Source organism: Ursus arctos, unplaced genomic scaffold (assembly GCF_023065955.2).
Source record: "Ursus arctos isolate Adak ecotype North America unplaced genomic scaffold, UrsArc2.0 scaffold_3, whole genome shotgun sequence".
NCBI classification, from domain to species: Eukaryota; Metazoa; Chordata; class Mammalia; order Carnivora; family Ursidae; genus Ursus; species Ursus arctos.
Genome location: NW_026622985.1, coordinates 86,450,476 through 86,474,313, shown reverse-complemented (window position 1 = coordinate 86,474,313; position 23,838 = coordinate 86,450,476). Strand labels below are relative to the sequence as shown.

General features: G+C 41.3%; 1 protein-coding gene across 2 annotated transcripts in view; it reads left to right on the top strand.

The window, feature by feature from the left end:
* PTN (pleiotrophin) overlaps positions 1-23,838 on the top strand; it is a 99,890-nt gene that overhangs the window by 56,576 nt on the left and 19,476 nt on the right. For both annotated transcript variants that reach the window (XM_026511606.4, XM_057304377.1), the window contains exons 2-4: positions 19,209-19,324; positions 20,201-20,374; positions 22,721-22,882. In XM_026511606.4, the coding sequence (XP_026367391.1) occupies positions 19,210-19,324; positions 20,201-20,374; positions 22,721-22,882 (451 nt within the window). In that variant the 5' untranslated portion in view covers position 19,209. The remainder of the gene's footprint in view (positions 1-19,208; positions 19,325-20,200; positions 20,375-22,720; positions 22,883-23,838) is intronic.

Below are 23,838 nucleotides of genomic sequence, written 5' to 3'. Positions count from 1 at the left end.
GTAAAAGCGGCCTCTCTAATCAAATTTACCTGCAGCAGTCACATCGGATTCTGTTCCTACCAAGAATCATTGTCTTCGGCATCCTTTGAGTCCCACCAGCTCCTTTAGCAGGCATTGGGTCCCTTGACGCTTGGACACTCTTTTCTACGATATTGTATCGGTTCTCAAAGCCTTTCATTATGTCGCGTTGAATATGTATGAAGCTCCTCTAACATAATGTAACTTGGCAAAGTCACACAGGATACTCACTGGCCAAGAAACGGTCTCTAAACTAATGTTATCTTAACTTAATGGTTGTTTCTGAGATAGCTATTTGCTGTTTTAACTTCACAATTATACCGAAACGTATCTCTGTGAGATTGCTAGTGACCTCTTATTGCTAATTTCACCTGTCTGCAGAATTTGACTTTGCTCGTCGGTTTTTACTTCTTGAAACTTCCTCTCTGCTTGGTTTCTGTGATTTGACTCCCTTTGCTTACTCCTGTTATTCTTACCTTTCTGCTGCTACCCCTGCTTACGTAAAAACCAGAATTGTTTTCACGTCGTGTGTACCTCTTCATTTCTTCCTCTGTGTCTTCTTCCCTGCTGTCTTTGGGCAGCCGCAAGGCTTCCCACTCACTCAAGCAGACTACGTTGACTCCACTTCAGTTTTGATCACCAGACCAGAGCTCTCTTCCAGATCAATCACTCCTATCGATTTCAATTCGGATGTCCTACTGGCACTTCGAACTCAACATGTCCGAGCAGGTCTTTCCTACCTCTTCTTAACCTTAGTCACTTAACGTCTTTAAGCCTTAGGGACTGATCTGAAAAGTCAAGATAGTGAAAAAAACGAAAATAATCATATTTGCTGAGAATTACATCACATTAATACATGTCAGAGGCTTAGACTACTGTCCTTAGAAGAGGTCATAGTACGTATTCCTTATGAAGCGGTCTAGGAGCCCTTATTCTCTGCATTGGCGCCTGTCTCTGAATGGAAGATCAGAGCTGGGGAGATAGCCGAGATTTCTCCATCCATAACAGATTCAATTAATTTGATAAATCCAATCAATTGTAGCTCTCACATAACTTTTCTTTTTCTCTTCACTCCTTTTCCAATGTCACAGTTGTCTTTGTCGTGCCTCTCCTGGACTGTGTCAGATGGCCTTCTCTCAGCCTCCCTGACTCTAGTCCCATGTCCTCCAGTGGCTCTGCAGACTGTCGCAGGGTGCCCTCTCAGAAACGCACAGCCGATCGTGCTCCGGCCGCTCTCCGGGTTCCTCAGAGCTGCAGATGTCCTAAGGTTAAACATCACTGCCGTTCTCATGGGACCCTCATACGCAAGGAAGAAACACCCAGAAATGTGACTTCTCCCCGTTCCTCTTCTATATCGGAGCTGTTCTCTCTGACACTCTGGAAGTCTTTCACTAATAGTTGATTCCTGGAATACATCACACTTACTCAAATCGGCAGGCCTGTGCCTGAGTGTTCTTCCTTCCCTCCCCTTGTCTGTTATTTGGGACTAAACTCAAAATTAGTCTCTTCTGGAAGCTTTTCTTAAAATCTCTGAACATACTTAGGTAACTGTTTTATGCCCATAAAAAAAAAATGATCACAGCAGTTTTTAAAGTTTAGTGCATCATAATTTTACACATAGAAATAGTGCTGGATTTGGTTCAGTTCTTTTACAGCATCTGTTGAAATGAGCCTATGATTTTTCTCCATTATTCTGGCCTCCTGTTAATGCAGTGAAATACATGAGCATTCGGTTGTTAAAACAGCCTTGCATTCTGGAATAAATACCACTGGTGATGATTTATTGGCTTTTTAAATATTTGATATGTGGATTTGATTTACTAGTATTTAAAAAAATATTTTTATGTTTGTGTTCATAAGGAATATTGGTCTACAAGTTCCTTAATGTCCTTGTCAGGTTCTGGTATCAAGTAAAATTCATTTATACTGAGTTTTTTCCTCATTATTTCAGTGAATCAGATTTTTAAAACCTCAGATTATGATTCTGGATTGGTCTAGTTACTTCTTTAGTTCTGAGTAATTGAGTAATTCATGTTTTTGGAAATTTTGTTAGGTGCAAATCCATTTGGTATTATGTCTTATAGATTAATAGATAATTTCTAATTATAAAATTTCCCTCTTATTTTGTTAATTGGCCCTTTCTTCAAGTCTATATCGACTAATATGACTACAGACACCAGCCTTTTTATGATTACTGATTTGGTGGAATATTTTTTCCTATCTTTTTACTTCCAACTTAAAAAAAAAAAAAAAATATATATATATATTTAAAATGTGTTTCTGGTAGGGGCGCCTGGGTGGCACAGCGGTTAAGCGCCTGCCTTCGGCTCAGGGTGTGATCCCCGACGTTCCGGGATCGAGCCCCACATCAGGCTCCTCCGCTGGGAGCCTGCTTCTTCCTCTCCCACTCCCCCTGCTTGTGTTCCCTCTCTCGCTGGCTGTCTCTATCTCTGTCGAATAAATAAATAAAAAAATCTTTAAAAAAATGTGTTTCTGGTAGATAGCATACAGTTCAGTGTTGCTTGTTTATCTAGTTTGACAATCTCTGGGTTTTGGTTGATATATGTAGTGTGTTGTATTTAATGCAATTATTTGTGTAGGTTTAAATATACTATCTTGCTATTTCTTTGTATCCCATCTGTTCTTTGTTCGTTTCTCCTTTCCTGATTTTTTTGAGTTAATCAAAATACATATCTTTTTGACACAAAAGTTTATATTTAAAATGAATGTTATATCACTTTATGTAATAGTCCTTTCATTTTTATTTAATTGTTGTCATACTTTTACTTCTACACGTGCTGTAAATCCTACAATTTATTTACAATATATGATATTGATAATATGTCCTATACGTAAAATATATTTGGCTCTAATTACATAATACATCTATTTTAACATCTATAATACATACACGGCCATAGACTAGTCCCTTCAGTCTGAACAACTGCATTAAGAATTCATTATAACGAAAACTTGCCAGCATCTAATTCTTTCAGCTTTTTTATCCTGAGAATGTATTTATTTGCCCTCAGTCTTGAAATATATGAATTGCAGTTTGCGATTTTTTTTCTTCTGCCAGATGTTCTTCCGCTGTCTTTTGCTTCCTTTGTTTAAATCAGAAAAAGTCATCCTTGTGGCTCTAGTCTGTATCATGTGCCTCCCTCCGTAGCTGCTTGGAAGGTTTTTCATTTTGTTGGTTTCTTTAAATTTTGTTCTCAGCAGCCCGAATGTGAAGTGCCCGTGTGAGACGTGCTTCATTTTTGTCGTGCTTGGGGTTTGCTGAGGTTCTCGGTTCTGTGGGTTGATGTTTTAATCAAACGATAGAAGTTTTCAATGATTATTTCTTCAAATACTTATGGTGCCACATTCTTTCTCTTCCCTACTGCCGGGGCTCCTTTGCTGGAGCGTGGCAGACTGTTTAATCCTTCCCAGTTCAATAATACCCGGGACACTGAAGCACTATTTTTTTTTTAAAGATTTTATTTATTTATTCGACAGATAGAGACAGCCAGCGAGAGAGGGAACACAAGCAGGGGGAGTGGAAGAGGAAGAAGCAGGCTCCCAGCGGAGGAGCCTGATGTGGGGCTTGATCCCATAACGCCGGGATCACGCCCTGAGCCGAAGGCAGACAGACGCTTAACCGCTGTGCCACCCAGGCGCCCCACTATTTTTTTTTTTAAACATATACCTCAATTTTTCAGTTCGGATCATTTCTCTTGATCTATTTTCAAGTTCAGTGAATCTCTCTTCTGCTGTATCTAATCTTTTATTAACCCATCCATCAACCATTGCTTATGTACTTTTTCAGTTCTGTAATGTCCGTTTGATCCTTTGTCACAGTTTTCATTTTTCTGCTAAGCTTCCTCATTTATTATTGTGGCCTTTCCCTCTTCTTGTGGAATCACTGACAACAGTTACCATATCTACAGTGCTCTTCTCAGTTAACTGCAACATTTATGTCATCTTGGAATCTTTTTTTTTTTTTTAAGATGTATTTATTTGAGAGAGAGAGAAAGAAAGAGTGTGATGGGGGAAGGGCAAGTGGAGAGGGAGAGGGAAAGAATCCCAAGTAAACTCCCCACTGAACATGGAGCCCAGTGCAGGGCCTAATCTCATGACCCCAAGAGAATGACCTGAGCCAAAATCAAGAGTCAGACACTTAACCAACTGAGCCACCTGGGCCCGCCTTGGCATCTATTTCTGTTGACTGCGGTTTTTCTTGACTACGCCCTGCTTCACAGTTCTCTGGCACAATTCTTTGGCATGTGCAGTTTTAACGCTTTATTGAATTTCACTGCTTTACCGCAACTGACATTTAATCTATTCATTTGATGACTTCTGATTTATGTACGTACTTGCAAAATTATCACCACAATCAAGATAATCAATACATCCATCCCTTCCAAAGATTTCCTGATGCCTCTTTGTAATATTTCTCTCATGGTCCTCCCAGATTCCATATCCAGGTAACAATCTGTCTTTTGTCACTATATAAATTAGCATTTTCTAGAATTTTATGACAATAGAATTGTACAGTACATATTATTTTTGTTGAATAACTTCCTTTACTCGGCACAATTTTGAAATTCATACATATTGCATGTATCAATTATTTTTTGTTTTTTTATGCTTGGTAGGATAATATGTGGGTATGCCACAATTTATTTACCAGTTTACTTGTTAATGGACATTTGGGTTGTTTCCAGTTTGGCTATTATAAATAAAGTAAGCTTCTATGAATATTTGTGTTTAAGTTCTTTGTGTAGCCCTAAGTTTTCGTGTATCTTGGGAAAATGCCCAATTAGTAGAGCTGTTGGTTTGTATGGTAGGTATACGTTTGAATTCTTAAGAAACTTCCCAAATGATTTCCAAAGTGCTTGCAATCAGAAGATTACGAGACTTAAAGTTACTCAACATTTTCTAACACTTGCTATGATCAGTCTTTAAGTCACTTGAGTGAGTACGTAGGAGTATATCACATTGAGGGTTTCCCAATTACATTGAACATCTTTCATGTGCTTATTTGCCATTTGTATATCTTCTTTGAAAAGTGTTCAATTCTTTTGCCCACATTTTTTTTCACCTATCAAATCACTATTAATTTCTTTTATTTTTTTTAATTTTTTTTAATTTTTTTTAATGATTTTTTATTATATTATGTTAGTCACCATACAGTACATCCCCGGTTTCCGATGTAAGGCTCGATGATTCATTAGTTGTGTATAACACCCAGTTTTTGCCCACAATTTTAGGGGATTTTCTTGTTGTTGAGTTGTCAATGGTCTTTATTCTAAATAAACATCTTTTGATAGATATTTTGCAAATATACAGTTGTATGATCGGCATTTGTATATTGAGCTGGTATCCTGCAACATTACTGAACTCACTTACTTGTCCTGTTGCTTTTGGGAATAATTCCATTGACTTGTGAATAGAATCCTCCTTGTAGGCTTTTGGGTAATTCCAGGTTCTTGAGTTGAGAAACCTGGTACGGCCTTTGAGATACAATTAAGATTTACTGGGTAAAGATTTTCCATAATTTCTTTGCAATCAAATGTAATAATCTGTTCCTTTTCTGGTACAGATTTAATAGTCTGTGACAGACCTATCAACAAATGTAGGTCCCTCTTCAAAAGTCTCACTTCCCAGGTGGGGCACTTTCATTAGGTGTTTGACTTTGGGCAAATGTAGAAGAGCTTCTTCTCTGAGTTGGTGCCAAATGCTGCCCTGAGAATTCTCTGCCTCACGCAGCCACACGATATTTATTCTTTACCTCCCCAAAATACACGATATTGTCAGACAATCTTCATTCGTTTAGCAGTATATTAGTGAACACGAAAATCTGCATGCTCTTTTATTGGTTGAGTCAGTTCATGTGAACAAATAAGAGCACCAGCTCTTAGAGATCCCATCTGAACTCAGTAGTTAATACGGTCGTATGGCCTGTTTGGAAGGGTATGAAAAAGTGGTGATCTTGATGGAAATACCTTTTTACTAGAAGCTGAGATTTATACCCTTTTTTTTTTTTTCCTTCTTCTTACTCTGTTATGTGGCTGATGCTTGATTTTTGACCATTAAACCCACCTTGCATTTTGGGGAACAAACCCAGCATGGTAATTCCTGGTTGATTTTGGTGGCATTTTGTTCAGGACTTTTTGCATTTCTGCTCATAAGAAGGGCCTGCTCTTTTACTTATTTTCCTGGTCTGGTCTTGACATGCAGTTATACTGCCACATGATATGAGTTAATGAATATTCTTTATTTTTCTTATTCTTTGGGAGAGTTGTGTAAGGTTGGAATCACCTGGTCTTTGATTGCTTTGCGGATATTGCTTTTTTATTTAACTTAAAGAGACTTTATACTTTTTTTTTTTTAAAGTAATATGAAAGTTGCAGTAAGTCTCTGCAGAAGTGCATGCCCATGAAACCACTCTTCAGGTCAAGGTAGAGAACATGGGTTGCTTTGCTGAGCTAGGCCGAACGAGTATGGATTTGCGTTTTCAGGCAACATGGGGCATTTATTTAAGAGTCATTAATACTCTTGAGAAATTAACTCAGTTTGTCAATACAGATGACTTGCTTTTGATTTTTACTGCCCCAAATTGGAAATGTCCTTTTAATTATTCAGAAGAGATTTTGGAAAGAATATCAAACCCTCTTCTTTTATCATAAACACATTTGCTTTTAGTTACAGCATTGTTATATCTCACACAAAATATGGTGTATATTTTTATTGCCTTGGTCTCTATAATGAGTTAGTAATCTTGTAGCGTTCATGAGATCAGATATAATTCACATCTGTAGCTCCCTTATAACATAGCCTATTATCTTGCATGTAATAAGCGGTCACTAAGCATTTACTGTTCATAATTAGGATTTCCAGGCTCTGCCTTTAGGACTCCAGCTTGTCTGCACCACACTTTCTTCTTTTTACTATGAAACTACCGTAACCTGTAGCTTGTAAATTGAACTATTGACTCAAATTGGTCTCTTGATTTCTCACCTAAAACTTTAGCTAATTTTATTTCTCTCACTGGAACGCTTCTCGTTCCATCTTAAAAGATCATATTGGCACCCTGTTTATCAAACTGTGCCTGGTATCCTTTCATACAGATACTCTCGTCCACCCCCACTGTCTTCCTCTAAGAACCACAGGAGCTGCCACTGATGGAGCAAGTGAGGTGCCTGTCGTGTCATACGTGTTATCTCATTGTCATCTTCCAACAGATCATAAGCCTACAGAATAAGTTTCCATAAAGGAGGATATTGAGTGTAAAAGATTGACTACTTTGCCCACATCACAGATATAATAAACGACGGGGTCAATGTGGAGGAAATCTTGCTGACTCCGATGCCTCTTCTCTTTCCATAGTATTAAAACCAAATTTTTATTACCCTATGATTTTCTGTTATCTTACCCTCAAAATTATGATCATACTTGTTAGACTCTGTGTTTGATCTTTTTTTTTTTAAAAGATTTTATTTATTGATTTGACAGAGAGACAGACGGCCAGCAAGAGAGGGAACACAGGCAAGGGGAGTGGGTGAGGGAGAAGCAGGTTCCTGGTGGAGAAGCCTGATGTGGGGCTCGATCCCAGGACCCTAGGATCATGCCCTGAGCCGAAGGCAGACCCTTAACGACTGCGCCACCCAGGCGCCCCTGCGTTTGATCTTTGATAAGAGGAGAAAATCCTGTCAAAATTCTTGTAAAGTATGGGATAGTTGAAATATACACTTGTAAAATTTCTATTTTTACAGACAGGAATTATGTCAATTCCTCTAAATACCACAAGCAAGGTATCTTGACTACTCAAAATATATTTCATATTTCCATCGCCATACTTGAGGCATCTGTTCAGTTCTGCTTTTTAAACACATAGTTTTGTATTATTGGCGTAGGCCCCCCCGTACAGACTTGAGGTTGGCTAGACAGGTGACAATGAAACTTATTTTTCATTTTTGACAAACGAAACTTACAAGGAAACCGATGAGGAAAGTAGTGAGAGGAGGGCTGCTGTAGCCCAAGTGGGAGGCTTGTAACAGCCCTGCTCAGGCCGCCCTCCTGCCTGGCACCAGCCTTTCCTGCCTCTCCGTGGAAACTCCAGCGCTCTGCAAAATCACTGCTTTTGCCCAGCTTTGTTTTCCTAATGAAAATCGGAAGGATCTGTATGTACGTGTGTATGTGTGTGTATGAGTCTGAGATCTTGTTCCTGACCGCCGGTTATAGTACCTTTGTAACAAACCCCCCAAAATGAAGTTCCTAAAACATCCATAGATTGATCAACAACAACAACAACGAGCACAGCCCGAAGAGTAATCACGTGAAGAGTATCTGGATGGACTGTTGAGGGTGGTGGCTGAGCCCTTGGCAGTGACCGACAGTTTCAGCCGTGTTTGTGCAACAAGCAGACTTTCCTGCTCTCTGTGACCTTCCCTGGCTTCTCTTCTCCAGACTAATGAGTGACTTTGTCTCTCTATCTTCCTCTCTCACACCTCCCAGGATGTACTCATTTCCTCTTCCTCCTTTTGAGGCCCATCCGTTGCTACCTGTTACCCTCTACTCTCTATTCTCATCACTTTTTGCCCCTGAATATATTACACACACGGTCACACATTTGCTTAGGTGGTTCCTTCTGCCTGAAGTTCCCTTCTTTCCTTCCTTTCTTAGAAGACTTTCAACTTTTTTTCTTTTTTCAAGAACCATATGAAAATGCTCCAACCCTGTACCTCATTCAAACTTGCTTAGCGAAGTTATCACTTGGTCCTGTACCCTCGGAGAGCACTGTGTGTGTGATTTTTCCATAATATGTACCACAGTGAATCATCATACGTGGGGATCTCTCTTTTCTCCCAGTTAGAACTTTCGGGGAGGGGATGTATCATGTTCATTTCTCATATTCCCATGCCCAGCATAGACCCGGCCCTTAGCAGGCGCTCTAAAAATTGGCAAATAGATGTCTAACAAAAATGTCCTAAAGTGTCACACTTCCCCAGCAGGTTGCCACCATGCCATAAAAATATTTGGGCCTGAAAGTTCCCTGTGTTTGAGGCATTGAGTTATGCAAAATTCAACGGATGCCCTACTTTATCAGTCTAATTGATATGCACTTAGTTAAAATCAAAAGTGGAGCACTGTGGAATTTACCTCTGTGCTGCGAGCACGGTACCCCCGAGGTTATGCACGCCTGTGCTTGGAACACATTCTTTTCAAGGCCTAGTATTTAAATAAGACAGCTTAACAGGGCCAACATGAAGGGACGATTTAGGGACAGACTTCATTATAAACATAATGCCTATTTATGTGAGACTTCAGGAATCTGAGGCAATGATCAAACCATTCAAGAATAAATCAATAGGATGATTTTAGACTTGAAGAGTCACTGAAAATAAAGGGAACCTGTAAGTAAGGAAAAATAAAATGAAAACACGAAATTCCCAGGGATGCCTGGGTGGCTCAGTCGCTTAAGCATCTGCCTACAGCTCAGGTCCTGATCCCAGGGTCCTGGGATCGGCCCCATGTTGGGCTCCCTGCTCAGTGGGGAGCCTGCGTCTCCCCTCCCCCCACTCACTGCATGCACTCTCTCTCTCTCTCAAATGAATAAATAAAATCTTAAAAATACCACACTAAATTCCCCATAGAAACAAATCTCTCTCAAACGTAGGAAACAGAAGAAATCGCCATTATTAAGTAAAGGTGTAATGAGGACAGATAAAATTACAGTGGTGTCTTTGACCTTTTGTCTTCCTAACCCGAGAAGGCAGCCGCCTCTGTGAATACCCTGCATTTCGCAAGCAAGGTGGAGAACGCGGACTTAAAAAATAATAAACCACTCCAAAATCGAGGGTCTGGAGCGTAAGGAACACACGAACTGAGATGTATTTTCGTTCCTATTGCACCTGCATAGCCCCCCCGGGCTCAGCACATCCCCTGGGATGTCCGTACGTTTCCATGTGCTTCCCCACCCCAGTCTTAGCATGATCTCAGCGGCCGGCCCCGACCGCTCTTCTCCAGAGCTCCGCTGTCTTGGGAGAGAAGCTTATGAGCAAACACAGATAAAGATATACTACATCCAACACGGAATTGTGCCAAGGAAAATGCAAAGCCAGGGGAGGGAACAGACGTGTGTGACATTGGTGCCGTTTTATTTTATTTATTTATTTTTTAAAGATTTTATTTATTTATTTGACAGAGAAAGACGGCCAGCGAGAGAGGGAACACAAGCAGGGGGAGTGGGTGAGGGAGAAGCAGGTTCCTGGTGGAGAAGCCTGATGTGGGGCTCGATCCCAGATCGCCAGGATCACACCCTGAGCCGAAGGCGGACGCCCAACGACTGAGCCACCCAGGCGCCCCGGTGCCATTTTAGATAGTAGAGTGACTTATCCTATTGGACGCCAGGCTATTTTTTCTCTCATTTTTCTCTTATTTATGTTATTCTATTCATTCATTTAACAAATGTATCCGTGACATCTCTGTGTCAAATGCTGTTCTAAACTTTATAAATGAACATAAGGAAAAGATAATGTCCTGTCCCCTAAAAGGCTTATGGATTACTGAAGGAAAACGCATACAGCTTGTGTGCACACACAATTATATATACGAGTACACAAATATAGCCACAATCACACATGCACACACTGAAAGTTACACTAGATGTTAAGGCTTTATTTATTTTTTTAAGTAACTCCACGCCCAGCATGGAGCCCAGCGCTGGGCTTGAACTCACAACCCTGAGATCAAGACCTGAGCTGAGATCAAGAACCTGACGCTTAAACGGACTGAGCCACCCAGGCGCCCCTGATTAAGGCTTTTGATAGAACTTCAGCATTAGAGGGTATTCTAAATGTCAGTCATTCTAATAGGACCTCCAAAGGTTCATGGCTTGTATTGTTGGCAGTTTCCCAAAGATGAACATTCACTTCCGGGCTGGTGTGTGGGAGCGAGTCGGCTCGCGGGCAGGAACCGCAGGAACTTCTGTTGACTGCTCGGCAGCGACAGTTTTTTAGTCTCTACTTGCTTTGTGCATTACAATTATGTATCTTTTTGTTTTTTAAGAAAGGAATAACTGGAAGAGAGTCGATTGCTAGTAATGGTAACAAAAGAAGACAAGTCAAAGGGGTCTTACAAAGTGACGGTTACGAAATCTAACGGTGTAGTGGGCTCGTGGTATTTTTCAGTTTTATACGCTTCGGTTTATAGAGTCAAAAATATGCCACTTGTACATTCGGGGTTTGCCAGTGAGCAGAGTCCATGGAATGGACACGACACAGTGAGCTCCCAAGATAAACAGGACAATGTTGCCTCAACAAAGGCTTCATTGAAGATGAAATCCCTTATGGCAAACCTTGGGAGGTGATAAGAGTTTGCCAGGTAGAGCGACGTGGGAAAGAACTTCTAGTTGTATGGGATAGCAGGAGCAAAAGATAGTTGACTGAAACAGTGCTTTTGAGTTTAGACAGTTAAAAGTACTTCTTTCTGGCCAAAGACACATGGATGGGGTGCAGGAGGGAGAGCACAGGTGAAGGAATTCCTGTGAGAAAGAAAGATTTGGAGATGTTCTAGATATTCTGTCTCCACCTTGACTCCACAGGAGTACAGATCAGAAGGAAGCGAGAAAGGCCACTTCGTGCCGGAAGGTAAATTACAAGACAGCACAGTCATCTGTGAGGAGGAGACTTGGAGTGCCATTTTTGCCCAGTGAAAGTTCAGTAGTTTACCTTCTATTCTAGGAAAATCCCACCCAAAATGCCCATTTGTTGTCTTAGTACCGTTAAGGATGAAGGGGTAGGGGGCCGTAACGGAAGTTAAGAAGGCCTACTGACAGAAGGCCCTGTGGGTCTGCCCTGTCCAGGTATCGTGGCACTAACTTTTCACGCGTATTCTCTCATCTCGAAACATGGTGGGACAGGCTTTATAGCCGTGTCTACAGCTAAGGAAAGTAAGTTCCAGAGAAATGAAATGTAGTGCGTCATTACCTAGCCAGAGCTGGGATTCTAACTGAGGACCGACCTACTACAAAACCTTTACTTATTCCTCTGTATCAGGATGCAGCAGACAGATACAAAAAGGGTTAAGAGGAAACTAGAACATTCTAAAATTCTAAAAGTCCAATCTCCAGTGACTTTTGATTATAACAAATGAAAGCAGTGAAGGAATAATACAACTAACTCGAGTCCCTTTTGAACTCACGAGGCTCCAAAAAATAGTTGAATAAACATACCTTCACATCACTGTCGTATTATGAAGGGTAACCAAATGAGTTTCCATTGAATACTTGCTTCAGTTGATTGATTTTTTCCCTTTCTCATCCCTGAATGTTCTTTTGTATTTTGAGTTGAATTTGAAGCAGAAAGCCATTTTCAAGAAACCTACATATCCCTGTAAAGATTAATAAGGGTCACGGGTGAGAAGGCTACATGGTTTTAGTCAAAGTGGATTTCCTACTATATTACCAAGTCAGAAAACAGGAGAAAAGAACATGCTGGGATATCATATTTAAATTAAATAAACGGTGGTCATTATTTTTCTTGGGAAAGATAAACATTTCTTAAAATGATGATTTGGTTGATTTTATTTTTTGAAATATGAGAATAGATATTCATACAGATTATATGCTGGTAAGATTTCAGGTTGGGCTGCTTACTAGTAAGTCAATAGGAGTGAGACATGGTCGGGTGTTGGTCAAACGTTACGTGGATCCAGAGATTGTCGCAGAGTGGAGAGAGCAAGACCAGTCAGGAGGATTGGATGGCTAATTATTGAATTCCAGAAGAATTATAAAAGCTCTTATGACTGTTCCATCTCAGAAGACAATAGTGAGTTGTGAAAGTGATAATTAGGGACCTTGATGCAAAATAGTTACCAGTAAGAGATACCATAGTCTTCTAGATCTTTCTCAGTTACATGGATGAAACCATCCATAACCACCCTACCTAACTAGTCCTCTTAGACTCACTGTTTATCACATCCCCCTTTTATTTTGTTCGTAAAATTTACCACAGTCAGAAATTATCTTACTCATGAGTTTATTTACCTGCCTATTTGTTTATGTGTTATCTTCTGACTTTGCCCACTAAGTATAAGCACCACGGGGTCAGTACTCTGGTCCATGTTGTTCAACTCCTTGTCACCACTGCGTAGACCAATTTATGCTACAAAGGATGCAACTCTTATCTACACAGAGTTTTTGAATAATTGAGTAAATGGATACACCATTTGTGATATTTCGAGTATTAGTTAATATTAACATAAGCCAATATTTATAAAGTACTTAAAGTACTTGCATATAGGACAATAAGTGCTTGTTAACTAAATGAATATCTTCCTAATACGAGCTGACCGATCTCCCTCAAACTAAAGTCACTTCCGATGAATAAGAGAACACAGACATTTCAGTCGATGACTGCAGTCACATCTAGAACATGCTTAGTAGTTAATGCTCCATAACAGAATTTCCGACTACCAGTGGTTTTGTTTGCTTTATAGGGAACTTAAAGGAAATTAAATCTTTGGCCTTCACTGAATCCCCGTCTTTGGTTTACCCTCAAGAAAGAGAAATGCAAAATAGTTGTCCTTCCCTTATACTTCCTGACATTCTGTAGTTCTTATCAGAATATAGCAAGCCATAAGTAGCTATTTGATGGTGTAAACTTTATTGGGATGCAAGCGTCATGAGAACAAGCAAAAACTTCTCACTGGTCATTGTTGTATCCGGAGAATATAGCTTGGGGGCTGGCATAAGGTAGGTGTCCCAAAAATGTTCCATGAAATAATGTGCTAATGTGGGGACGAAGGAGGTATCAGGATATTTTTGGAATCTTCCTGAATCCTCACATAAATACAGATGGGGCAGTTTGATAACGAAACGACAACCTAAGGACAATGTTTAAAGCAAGACTCAGGATAGATTTTTATTATTGTTATTATTATTTCTCGCAGCTCTAGAGGCTGCATGTCCAAGATCAGGGTGCCAGGATCATTGGGTTCCGGCTCACAGACTGCCAGCTTTTCACTGTGTCCTCCCATGGCAGAGAGCAGAGACAGAAAGAAAACTCTCCTAAGACTCTTACAAGGGCACAGATCCCATTCGTGAGGGCTCTATGCTCATGATTTCATTGGATCCTAATTCTCTGCCAAAGGCCCCACCTCCTGTACCATGTGCACGAGGAGGGGTAGGCCTTCAACATTCGAGTTTTGGGGGGATACAATATTCAGTCCATACTAGCCCAGCAGTAATCACTGAGTAGTACCCATTGCTGTTACCATCACAGAAGAGCCAAACACGAATGCTATGCCGCTCCTGGTGAAACATCACGGTGCCACTTACAATCTCGCCGAAGGGGTCACCCCTGAGTCCCATTAAGCCTCTGCATCCAGCTGCCACTTTGCAGCTGAACAAAGGAATGTTGAAATTCATCGTGAATTTGCAATCATCAAAATCCAGAATGTGGGATCCTGCTGATTAAATGGCCTGGTTCTTGTAAAAAGTGAAAAGCAAGAAAAGAATAAAGGGGGGCTGGAGGACAATCCTACGTAATAAAAGCAATTTAAAAGACATCGGTTTTTAAAATTAGACGTGTCTAAGAAAGCTCACTCGGATGAAAGCCTCAGGAAATGCGAAGAAGTAATTACTGCCTATTACTGTTGGAGGCACAGGGCTATCATGGGGATGGGGAACATGGTAAGGCCTTTGGATGTGAGTGGAAAATTAATTTATCTTATAATTCACTAAGTTATATATTTGCTTTGTGTGGTTTTCTGTACCTTGTGTTTTATTTTACAATAAAAAGGTAAAGAACTCTTCCCCAGGAGTTTGGGCAAATAGGTCACAAGAAGTCTAGAAAGGTCTAGTGATGTGTAATACCTGGTGCAGAAGCATTTCACATCATTCCCTGATGACCGATTATGTCTGTATGTAGACACTGCTTTAGCTTCTGGCTCTTGTCTCCAGCCCAGCCTCTTCAGTAGATTTCACATCCCTTGGCTTAGGCAAAGGATGGAGAAGTTGTTGAGCATGCGTACTAACGCCTCTGTTGGATGCCATGTTTTGGTGATGTTTTTCACTAGCAAAAAGTTTACGGAGCAGCTACTATGGGCTGGGGCCCTGGGCTAGGTATTTAAAAAGAGGGGACTGGAAAGGTTTCTCCACCCAGACAGCATGAAGTACATTTGCAACATGAGTTTTGTCCCCCCCCCATTGCATACAAGTTAAATGGCATTGACATGTTCCCTAACTCTCCACATGGAACCTCTTGACTTCCATGAACTTAAAAAAAAAAAAAATACTGGGGATAAAGGTCCATGAGTTTATTTTAACCTGAGAAGTCAAAAGGCAGAATGAATTCGTGCCTCGATAATGCTGAACAAGTCTTTAGTTGACAATCAAATCGTATCTCTCTCTCTTTTTCTGTTTCATTTTTTTTGTCTTTTGCTTTTGAATAATGTTAGATAGTTCAAAGTGTGATGCCGGTTATTTTTCAGTAAAAAAAGGATTATTTTGCAATACAAATACTTAATCATTATGTTGCACACCTGAAACTAATATAATGCTATATGTCAGTATACGTCAATTTAAAAAATTGACAAGAAGTATTTCCTTGTAGTAAGTAGTAAGAGTGTAAGGGTAAATTAATTTTATTCAGCAGCTAATAATACATTTCTGAATATTCTGGGTTGGCTCTATGTCTACATCTTCATTTTCACAGCAAGCCTTTCAGTAGTTGTTATAATCACTCCCACTTTGCAGATGTCAAAACAGAAGTTCCAGTGGTTGTGATTTGCCTGAGGACATCCCCCAAATTAGGTGGTGGAGCTGAAGTTTGAGCCAAGGCTTCTGCCGCTAGGTCCCATGTTTGTCCTTCCAAACAGATCCCTAAGGGTCCGAATCGATTCCATTATCCTTGTCTTGTGTTTACACCAGAGCTGATCGCCTTTTAAAATTCTAGATCCTATTAAGATGCTGAAAGAAGGGGAGCTCTCTTTTTCCTTCTCATCAGCTTTTTCTCTAGCGAAGGGATGAGGATTTAATAAACTAACACTTTTCCTTTGAGTTGGTTTCTTTAACTTTAATTTCCTTTTACCTCTGAGCTTTAGACTTATTAGTGAGATGAACTCAACAGGAATTTCCAGACACCACCATCCATCTATGGCAGTTTTCCAGTTGACCGTTCAGCCCTATGAAATTCAGTATGTCAGGGCAAGTGCCTTGAAAAATGGCAGTAAGAGGAGGTGAAAATAAGGAAATGATTCAAAAGAACAGCTGATGTAGCAAGTCTTCTTCTTCCACTGTTTTATTTCCCTCAGTGCAAAAAATTAGCCATGATCAGGGTCCTTGCCTGTGTTCCTCTAGGGAGCCCCTGGAGAGTGGACAGGGTTAGACTATTTACCGAGAGAACTTTGCTTTCACTTAATGCTAAGGACAAATAAACAATCAGCTATGCAAATACCACAAGCAGGGGAACTGTTGGCTACACACGTACTAATTACTCAAGTATTTACTACCGGAGCAGGCATCAGCGTGCTAATTGGGCATTGTTTGGGAACCCGGGAATTTGGGGATAATTTTAATCCTCCCTTTTCTAAAACCCCTTACTCTTTTAAACACACGTTATTCATGTTCTCCAGGCAGAAAAATCTAAGTTATCAAAATGTAGGCTCAAGCAGAATGGCAAGCAAAGCAGGAGGAAGGGGAGAAGGAGGTGAGACGAAGAAAGATAGTCTCCGACTCAACCCCATTGCTGACGGCACATTGTACACGGATGACTTCCGGTGCCCATGGACTTGGGTGCATTTTTCCTTAGTTCATCTAAAACTGAATCCGCCCTGTTCGCCTACTTCTTCAGGCTCTGAATTGTTCTGAATTAATATCAGAAGCAGAGAGGGTGCATTTCCATTCTAACTCTCCAACTTTCATCCAGTTCCTCTCTGTCCTTCTTTCCTGCTAGCTCACATTATGGGTAGAATAACTCCATGACTCAAAACAAGTTTATCCTTAGGAAATTCTGGTCTGGGTGGGTTTGTTGTTGTTGTTGTGTTGTTGTTGAAGTTAAGTGAATTTAACTTGAGTAAGAGAAAGCTTCTTGAAAATAAATATAAAAGAACGTAGCCATGTAAAACTAGAAATGCCCAGGTTAAAATTAGCCAATGACAGCACCTTTCTATTAAGAACTTGTCTGCCTGGGTGGCCTTGGTTCTTCGGGGGGGGGGGGGGGGGCGGTTCCAAGGACATTACAAGGATCTACAAGGATCCGCCCATTGGGTGATGAGAAAGTTCACTCCTGAGCTGTGCTTTCTCGGTGGGAACTTCTAAATCACAATGTAAATGCTTTAGGTATTTATAGGTGATTGTTAAATGTAAAGGCAAATTCCAAGTTAGAAAGAAATACATTAGAAGTTTTGAATTTAAAAGTTAATTTACCCTTTAAGAAAACTCAGATGAGGGCTCCTGGAAGGCTCAGCCAGTTAAGTGTCCCACTCTTGGTTTTGGCTCAGCTTATGGTCTCAGGGGTCCTGAGATTGAGCCCCACACTGGGCTCTGTGCTGGGGGGGGGTCTGCTTGAAGATTCTCTCGCTCTGCCTCCCCCAACTTGCACACTTGTGTGCAGGCGTTCTTGCTCTCAAATACATAAACCCTTAAAAAAGAAAACTCAAATGAAAACCCTGTGCCTCTAAAGTGGTTAGTCAGCGAGAGCAGATTTCAGACAGCCTTTGGAGAAAACAACGGAAGACCTCCACTTTGATTCACTTTGTACGTATTTTACATGATATTCAAATATATGGTCCAATATGGCGGTATATAGGTCCTACATAGCGTCTGCACCAGGGTAGTCGACTCTAAGAAGTCTTGCCAGCCAGGAAGTCTAGACTGGCTCCTCACATCATTCATGCTCAGTGAAGGGTGCACGCAAAGTCCAGAAGCAACAGGAACGCTTCTGTGCGACCATTAGTGAGGGACAGTTACAAAAATTCAGCATTAGGAGGGTGAACAAAGCATCCACTATTAGATTTTAGAAAGCGATGGAGATGGTGGGTAGCTAGTTAGGATTTATGAGTCAGTGAAAGGACCAAATGACCAAAATATTCCTTTTAATTAGTAAATGAAATATGTTTTATTCATATCATGGAATCCAAAGTCATCAATTGAAAAAAAAAATGGCATTTCCATGACCTAGAAAGGGAGACAAATTTACTGACAAGAATATCATTCCATAGATGATTTTGAACAAGAGAAACAAATTGTGGAACAGAATGATCTCAATCCTGTGTGTGTGTGTGTGTGTGTGTGTGTGAGGTTTTATTGTTCATGCTCAAGGGAATGTAAAATCACTCTTCTGGAAAAAAAAAAAAAGAAACCTCAGAGCTAATGACCGTGAGTGACCATGTTGATATTAGTTGTCTGTCATGAGTGACTTCAAGTTCCGAGGGAGTCTTTCTAATGTTATTCTGCGATTTTTGATTCATATCAAATGTGGAGAATTTCAAATTATGAGTGAGTGTAATCTCTTTGTTATCCTAAAATTGAGAAGATGTTTAGATTTTATGTGAGCTTACACATGTGTCTGATATGAATCAAAGTGTGTTAGCTCCACTTCTATCTTGGGCCTCCCTCTTTGGTGGACCAGTGAATAATGGACCAGTAATGATAAAGTAAACATGACCACAGGAAGCAAAGGCAGAGATGTTGGTCAGTATGATACATCTAAAGATAAAGGCAAACCATATACCGGCACAGGTAATTCATTAATAGTGTCCATTCAAATTTCCATGCGGACTGTGATGCCAAGGTTGTTTGTGGGAGTTGTCAGGAGTTACAAAGATGACCATAATTACTGACGCTACCATGTGTCCCCATCAGCAAGATTAACTACAGGAGTCCATTCAAAAGCATGCCACGAAAATTCCTTTGCTTCCATAATTCTTGAGTCATACTTAGCAAGTGGTTGTGTGTGAAGCTCTTCAATGGAGAACTGTTCATTGTGTTTTTGTCAGTGAATACCTGACTGATTGCAGAAGAGCACTTAACTTCAGTGGCTGTTGGAGAGAAAAGATAGAATTCTGCCCAAGAGCACTGACAGAAATCTTCCAAAAATCTATTCCCAAAATGGAAAATGGCGCCCTTCATGAAGGAGTTCCACCAGCCTTCCTTTCTGACTTAGGTTGACACCACCTTCTTCTGTTTCTCTGTTTATTCCTAGAATGCAGTCCCAACAGTACGTGCAGCAGCGTCGAAAACTTGCAGCTGCCTTCCTGGCGTTCGTTTTCATCTTGGCGGCTGTGGGCACTGCTGAAGCGGGGAAGAAAGAGAAGCCAGGTAAGCTGTAGGGTTCTGAAGGCAAGACTGTTCACGGATTAATGTCCGTCTAATCCAACTGCCTGATTTTTGTCCTCCCTCCCTGTGTCCCTCCCTCCTTTCTTCTTTCCGTCCTTCCTCCCTCCCTCTCTCCCTCTCTCCTTTCCTTTGTTCCTTCTTTAGAGGAACCTAAGTGGCATCCCCCCCGTAAGTCCTAAAGTAGAGATGATGTGATAAGCATAATGGTCATATTAGTAGCTGCTACGTACAGAACGCTGATGAGCGAGCAGGTGTTGTACTTATGTTGAGTCTCTTCCTTAAAAAGAGTCCTGCAGGGAATCTTCGTTTTATCTCATATTAACAAAGGGGGAAACTGGAGCTCAGAGCAACAGAACATCTTTTCTGTGTCACTCCCAGTGTCGTGAATTGTAGGCTGTGGAGCTGGGAGTCTGTTTATGTCTGCGATCCACCATATTTAGCTTATGCTATTCCACCTCTAAGAGAAAGGAACATCAACTTGCAATGAAATGCTAATCTGACAACCATTACTTCTAATAGAACGTTGCCTTATTTTCCATGTTTCACTGTTTTTGAACATCTGTAACAGAAGTGTTTGCTTCTAAAAGGAGATGCCATTAGATCCCTTGCACAGTTCCTAGCACCTAGAGTTAAATGAATATGAGTCCCGTCTCCTTCAGTTTTCCTTCCGCCTTCTCTTGATCATTCACCCACTCAACCACTTGGCTAACATGTATCAAGGGGCTATGGTTCACTGGACGGTGAAGACGGCGGTCAAAAGCACAGACCCATCCTGCAATTACGGTGCCCTGGAATGAACTTTGTTATAGGAATTCGAGTTTTCCAGAGGGTTGACTGTTGTTCCTTTCTTCTTCCCAGAAAAAAAAGTGAAGAAGTCGGACTGTGGAGAATGGCAATGGAGCGTGTGCGTGCCCACCAGCGGGGACTGTGGCCTGGGCACCCGGGAGGGCACCCGGACCGGAGCCGAGTGTAAGCAAACCATGAAGACCCAGAGATGTAAGATCCCCTGCAACTGGAAAAAGCAGTTTGGAGGTAAGCCCCACCGCTGCCGTCCTGCTGAGTTAATCCTCCACTCGGACAGAATGCCTGCATTCTTCCACCAAGTATCTTTTTGAGCTTGACTACCATTTATTTTAAATAAGTTGATTTTATCAGATCACAAAGGAATAGATATCTTGCCTGACTCCCTGCATTTCTCAGCTTCAGTGCTACTACCATTTGGGGCCATGTAGTTTTTGTTGGGGGAGAGGGGCATTGCAGGCTGTTCCACAGCATCTCTGGCTTCTCTCCACTAGTTTCCAGGAGCACTCCCCACCTCCACCAACTGTGGCAACTAAAAATGTCTCCAGATATTGTCAGATGATCCCTGGGGTCAAAATAGTCCCAGATCGAGAACCACCGTCATACAGATCGGGACATAAAATATAGCCTTGATCTCTCCTGAGAGTTCATTCATCTATCTTCTCTCCTCTCTCTCCTTCTAGTTCTCAATCCTTTTTTCTTCCTTCCCCTTTCTCTTATGTATTCTCCTCCTTCTCCAGACCTCTTTCTGTGACTTTCAGGCCCCCTCTTGCTTTTGATCTTTCCCCACGATCTACGCTGGTTAATAGATTTACTTATCAAATCCAGCGAGGCTGCTTATAGTCACTTTTCATAGACTTTTCTCTCACCAACTATTGTCATTCTCCTGCTGGCCTCCTCTGCCTATTTGGGAAGGAGTCCTTCAACACTTCCAACTTTGAAACCCACAATCGAACACCCAGATGACCTGTTTCTTCCACAGTCCAGACTTTTTGTCTGTCTTGGCCATGGTGGTATGCAATGCCCCAAATGTTCTTACTCTTGGCAGAAATGTATTCTGACCTGTAGGCCAGTGAAGAAAGACAATAAATATACACACTGTACCTTTTTCATTCTCTTTAACCTTTGGGGTTAAATTCTATAAGCGTGTGGTGAAATTCAGATACATTCAGTCTTAAATTGTATATGGACCTGAAAGACCCACCTACAAATAAAAGTGTCGTATGCCTAGAATAGACAACTCTCAGAACTAAGAATCCAATTAGAAAGTGGGTAAAAGACATGGACAAACATTTTCCCATAGACAAGATATAGGTGGCAAATAAAGATCCGAAACGGTGTTGAATATCTTTTCCCCATTAGGGAAATGGAAATGAAAACCGGTGAGATGTCACAGTACACTGCGTAACTATCGGAAGGACTTAAATGGCAAACACCACCCAATGCTAGAGAGGGGGTAGAAAACCTAGATCACTCATACCTTGCTGGTGGAAATGTAAAGTGGTACAGCCACATTAAAAAGAAGTATGGCAGGTTTTTTTTTTTAAATAAGAATAAACATCCGTTTAGCATACAACACAGTGGTTTCACTCTTGGCCATTTATCCTAGAGAAATGAAAACTGACGTTCCTCTAAAAATTTGTACACGAATAGTAGATAGCAGCTTTACTTGTAACAGCCAAGAACTGGAAACCACCCAGGTATCTCTCAACTGGTGAATGGTTAAGCGATCCATGATACATACCTACCATGGAATACTACTCAGCAATAAAGAGGAACTGATTGTTGAAACACACCAGTGGATGGACCTCCAGGAAGTGATGCTGAGTGAAAAAATGCCAATATCAAAAGGTTACATACTGTATGCATGATTCCATTTATATAACATTTTTTTTTAAAGATTTTATTTATTTATTCAACAGAGATAGAGACAGCCAGCGAGAGAGGGAATACAAGCAGGGGGAGTGGGAGAGGAAGAAGCAGGCTCATAGCGGAGGAGCCTGATGTGGGGCTCGATCCCATAACGCCAGGATCACGCCCTGAGCCGAAGGCAGACGCTTAACCGCTGTGCCACCCAGGCGCCCCCATTTATATAACATTCTTAAAATGACAAAAATTATAGAGCTGGAGAAGAGACGAGTGATTGCCAGGGCTTGAGGAGATGGGAAGGGAGGAAGGTGCCTAGGTTAAGGCTATGACAGAATTAACCCAAAGGACTCTTGTATTGGAGCTTTTTTGCACGCCGATGGTGTCTGCATTCATTATCTACAGACGTGATGACGTCGCGCAGAACTAAACGCGCACGCGCACGCATACCACAAATGCGCGTGTGTGACGTTGGCAGAACCCGAATCACTTCTGTGGGATGGATCGCTGTTCGTTTCCTGGTTGTGCGCAGGAACTCTGGTTATGCGAGATAATGACAATTGAGGGGAAATAGGGTGAAGGATAGAGGGATCTCTCCACGTTATTTCTACAATGATCTCACTACAAAAAGGTAAAAACAAAAGTGCGTCTACCTTTATAGAACTCCTAGAGGCGCTCAAAGATTTCTGTCTGGTCCTACCCTGCCTTTAGCGGAGTGCAAATACCAGTTCCAGGCCTGGGGAGAATGCGACCTGAATACCGCCTTGAAGACCAGAACTGGAAGTCTGAAGCGAGCCCTCCACAACGCCGACTGCCAGAAGACAGTCACCATCTCCAAGCCCTGTGGCAAGCTGACTAAGCCCAAACCTCAAGGTAGGTTCCTGTCATTATACCACAGTTTTCATGCGCGTACGTTGATGGGCTCATGCAGGATCTTCAGATGTGGAAACTCGAATTTTCTAGAAGGAAATCTTAGGTGAATTACCTTAAGAAAGGGATTGAACAAGCCCTGTATGTTGAGCACCACACCAGTGCTTTCCAGCAGGCAATTGATGAGTTCAAGTTAGAGTCGTCTGCACAGATGGGGCGTGGGGGCGGGGATGGGAACAGTCTCCTCGCACAAATAAACAATTTAGCAGAACAGGCCAATGAGGACAGTTGTTGTATGGGGACTGTATATCCCGAGCCCTAAACTGGGACTGCATCCTGACAAGTATGAACAAATTTATGAAGTCATGAGGCAGAACATCTAAACTCAGGTCTCTCCTAGATTATCCAACAAACATAGTTTTCACGAAGTCAGCTACATTACATTTTTCCTTTCTCCACTGCAGAAATTGATGGGTCCTATATTTCTTTCCCTTCTTTCAGCCTTTATATATATATATTTTTAGTTAGCTTTTTACCAACTACATTCAGCATGGCATTTTCAAATTATGTAGACCTGTCTTTCTATTCATTCCCAGAAAGTTACACTCTGCTCTCATGCCAGAGAAAGGGGACCAAAAACAAGTATCATGGCTATGGTTTCGTAGAAATAGGATCCCAGCTGAGGGAAGACAAAGGAGGTATTACACTCTTATTTCATGGGTGTTACGGGCTGAATGGAGTACCCGCCCCCCCTTCACATGCTCATGTTCTAGCCCTCAATACCTCAGAATGTGACCGTATTGGGAGATAAGGCTTTTAAAGAGGCCATTAAAGTGAAATGAAGTCCTATGAGTGGGCCGCAGTCCAATCTGGCTGGCATATAAAGAAAGAAGATTAGGACCCAGATACATGCAGAGGGAAGATCATGTGAAGCCACAGCGAGAAGATGGCCATCTACA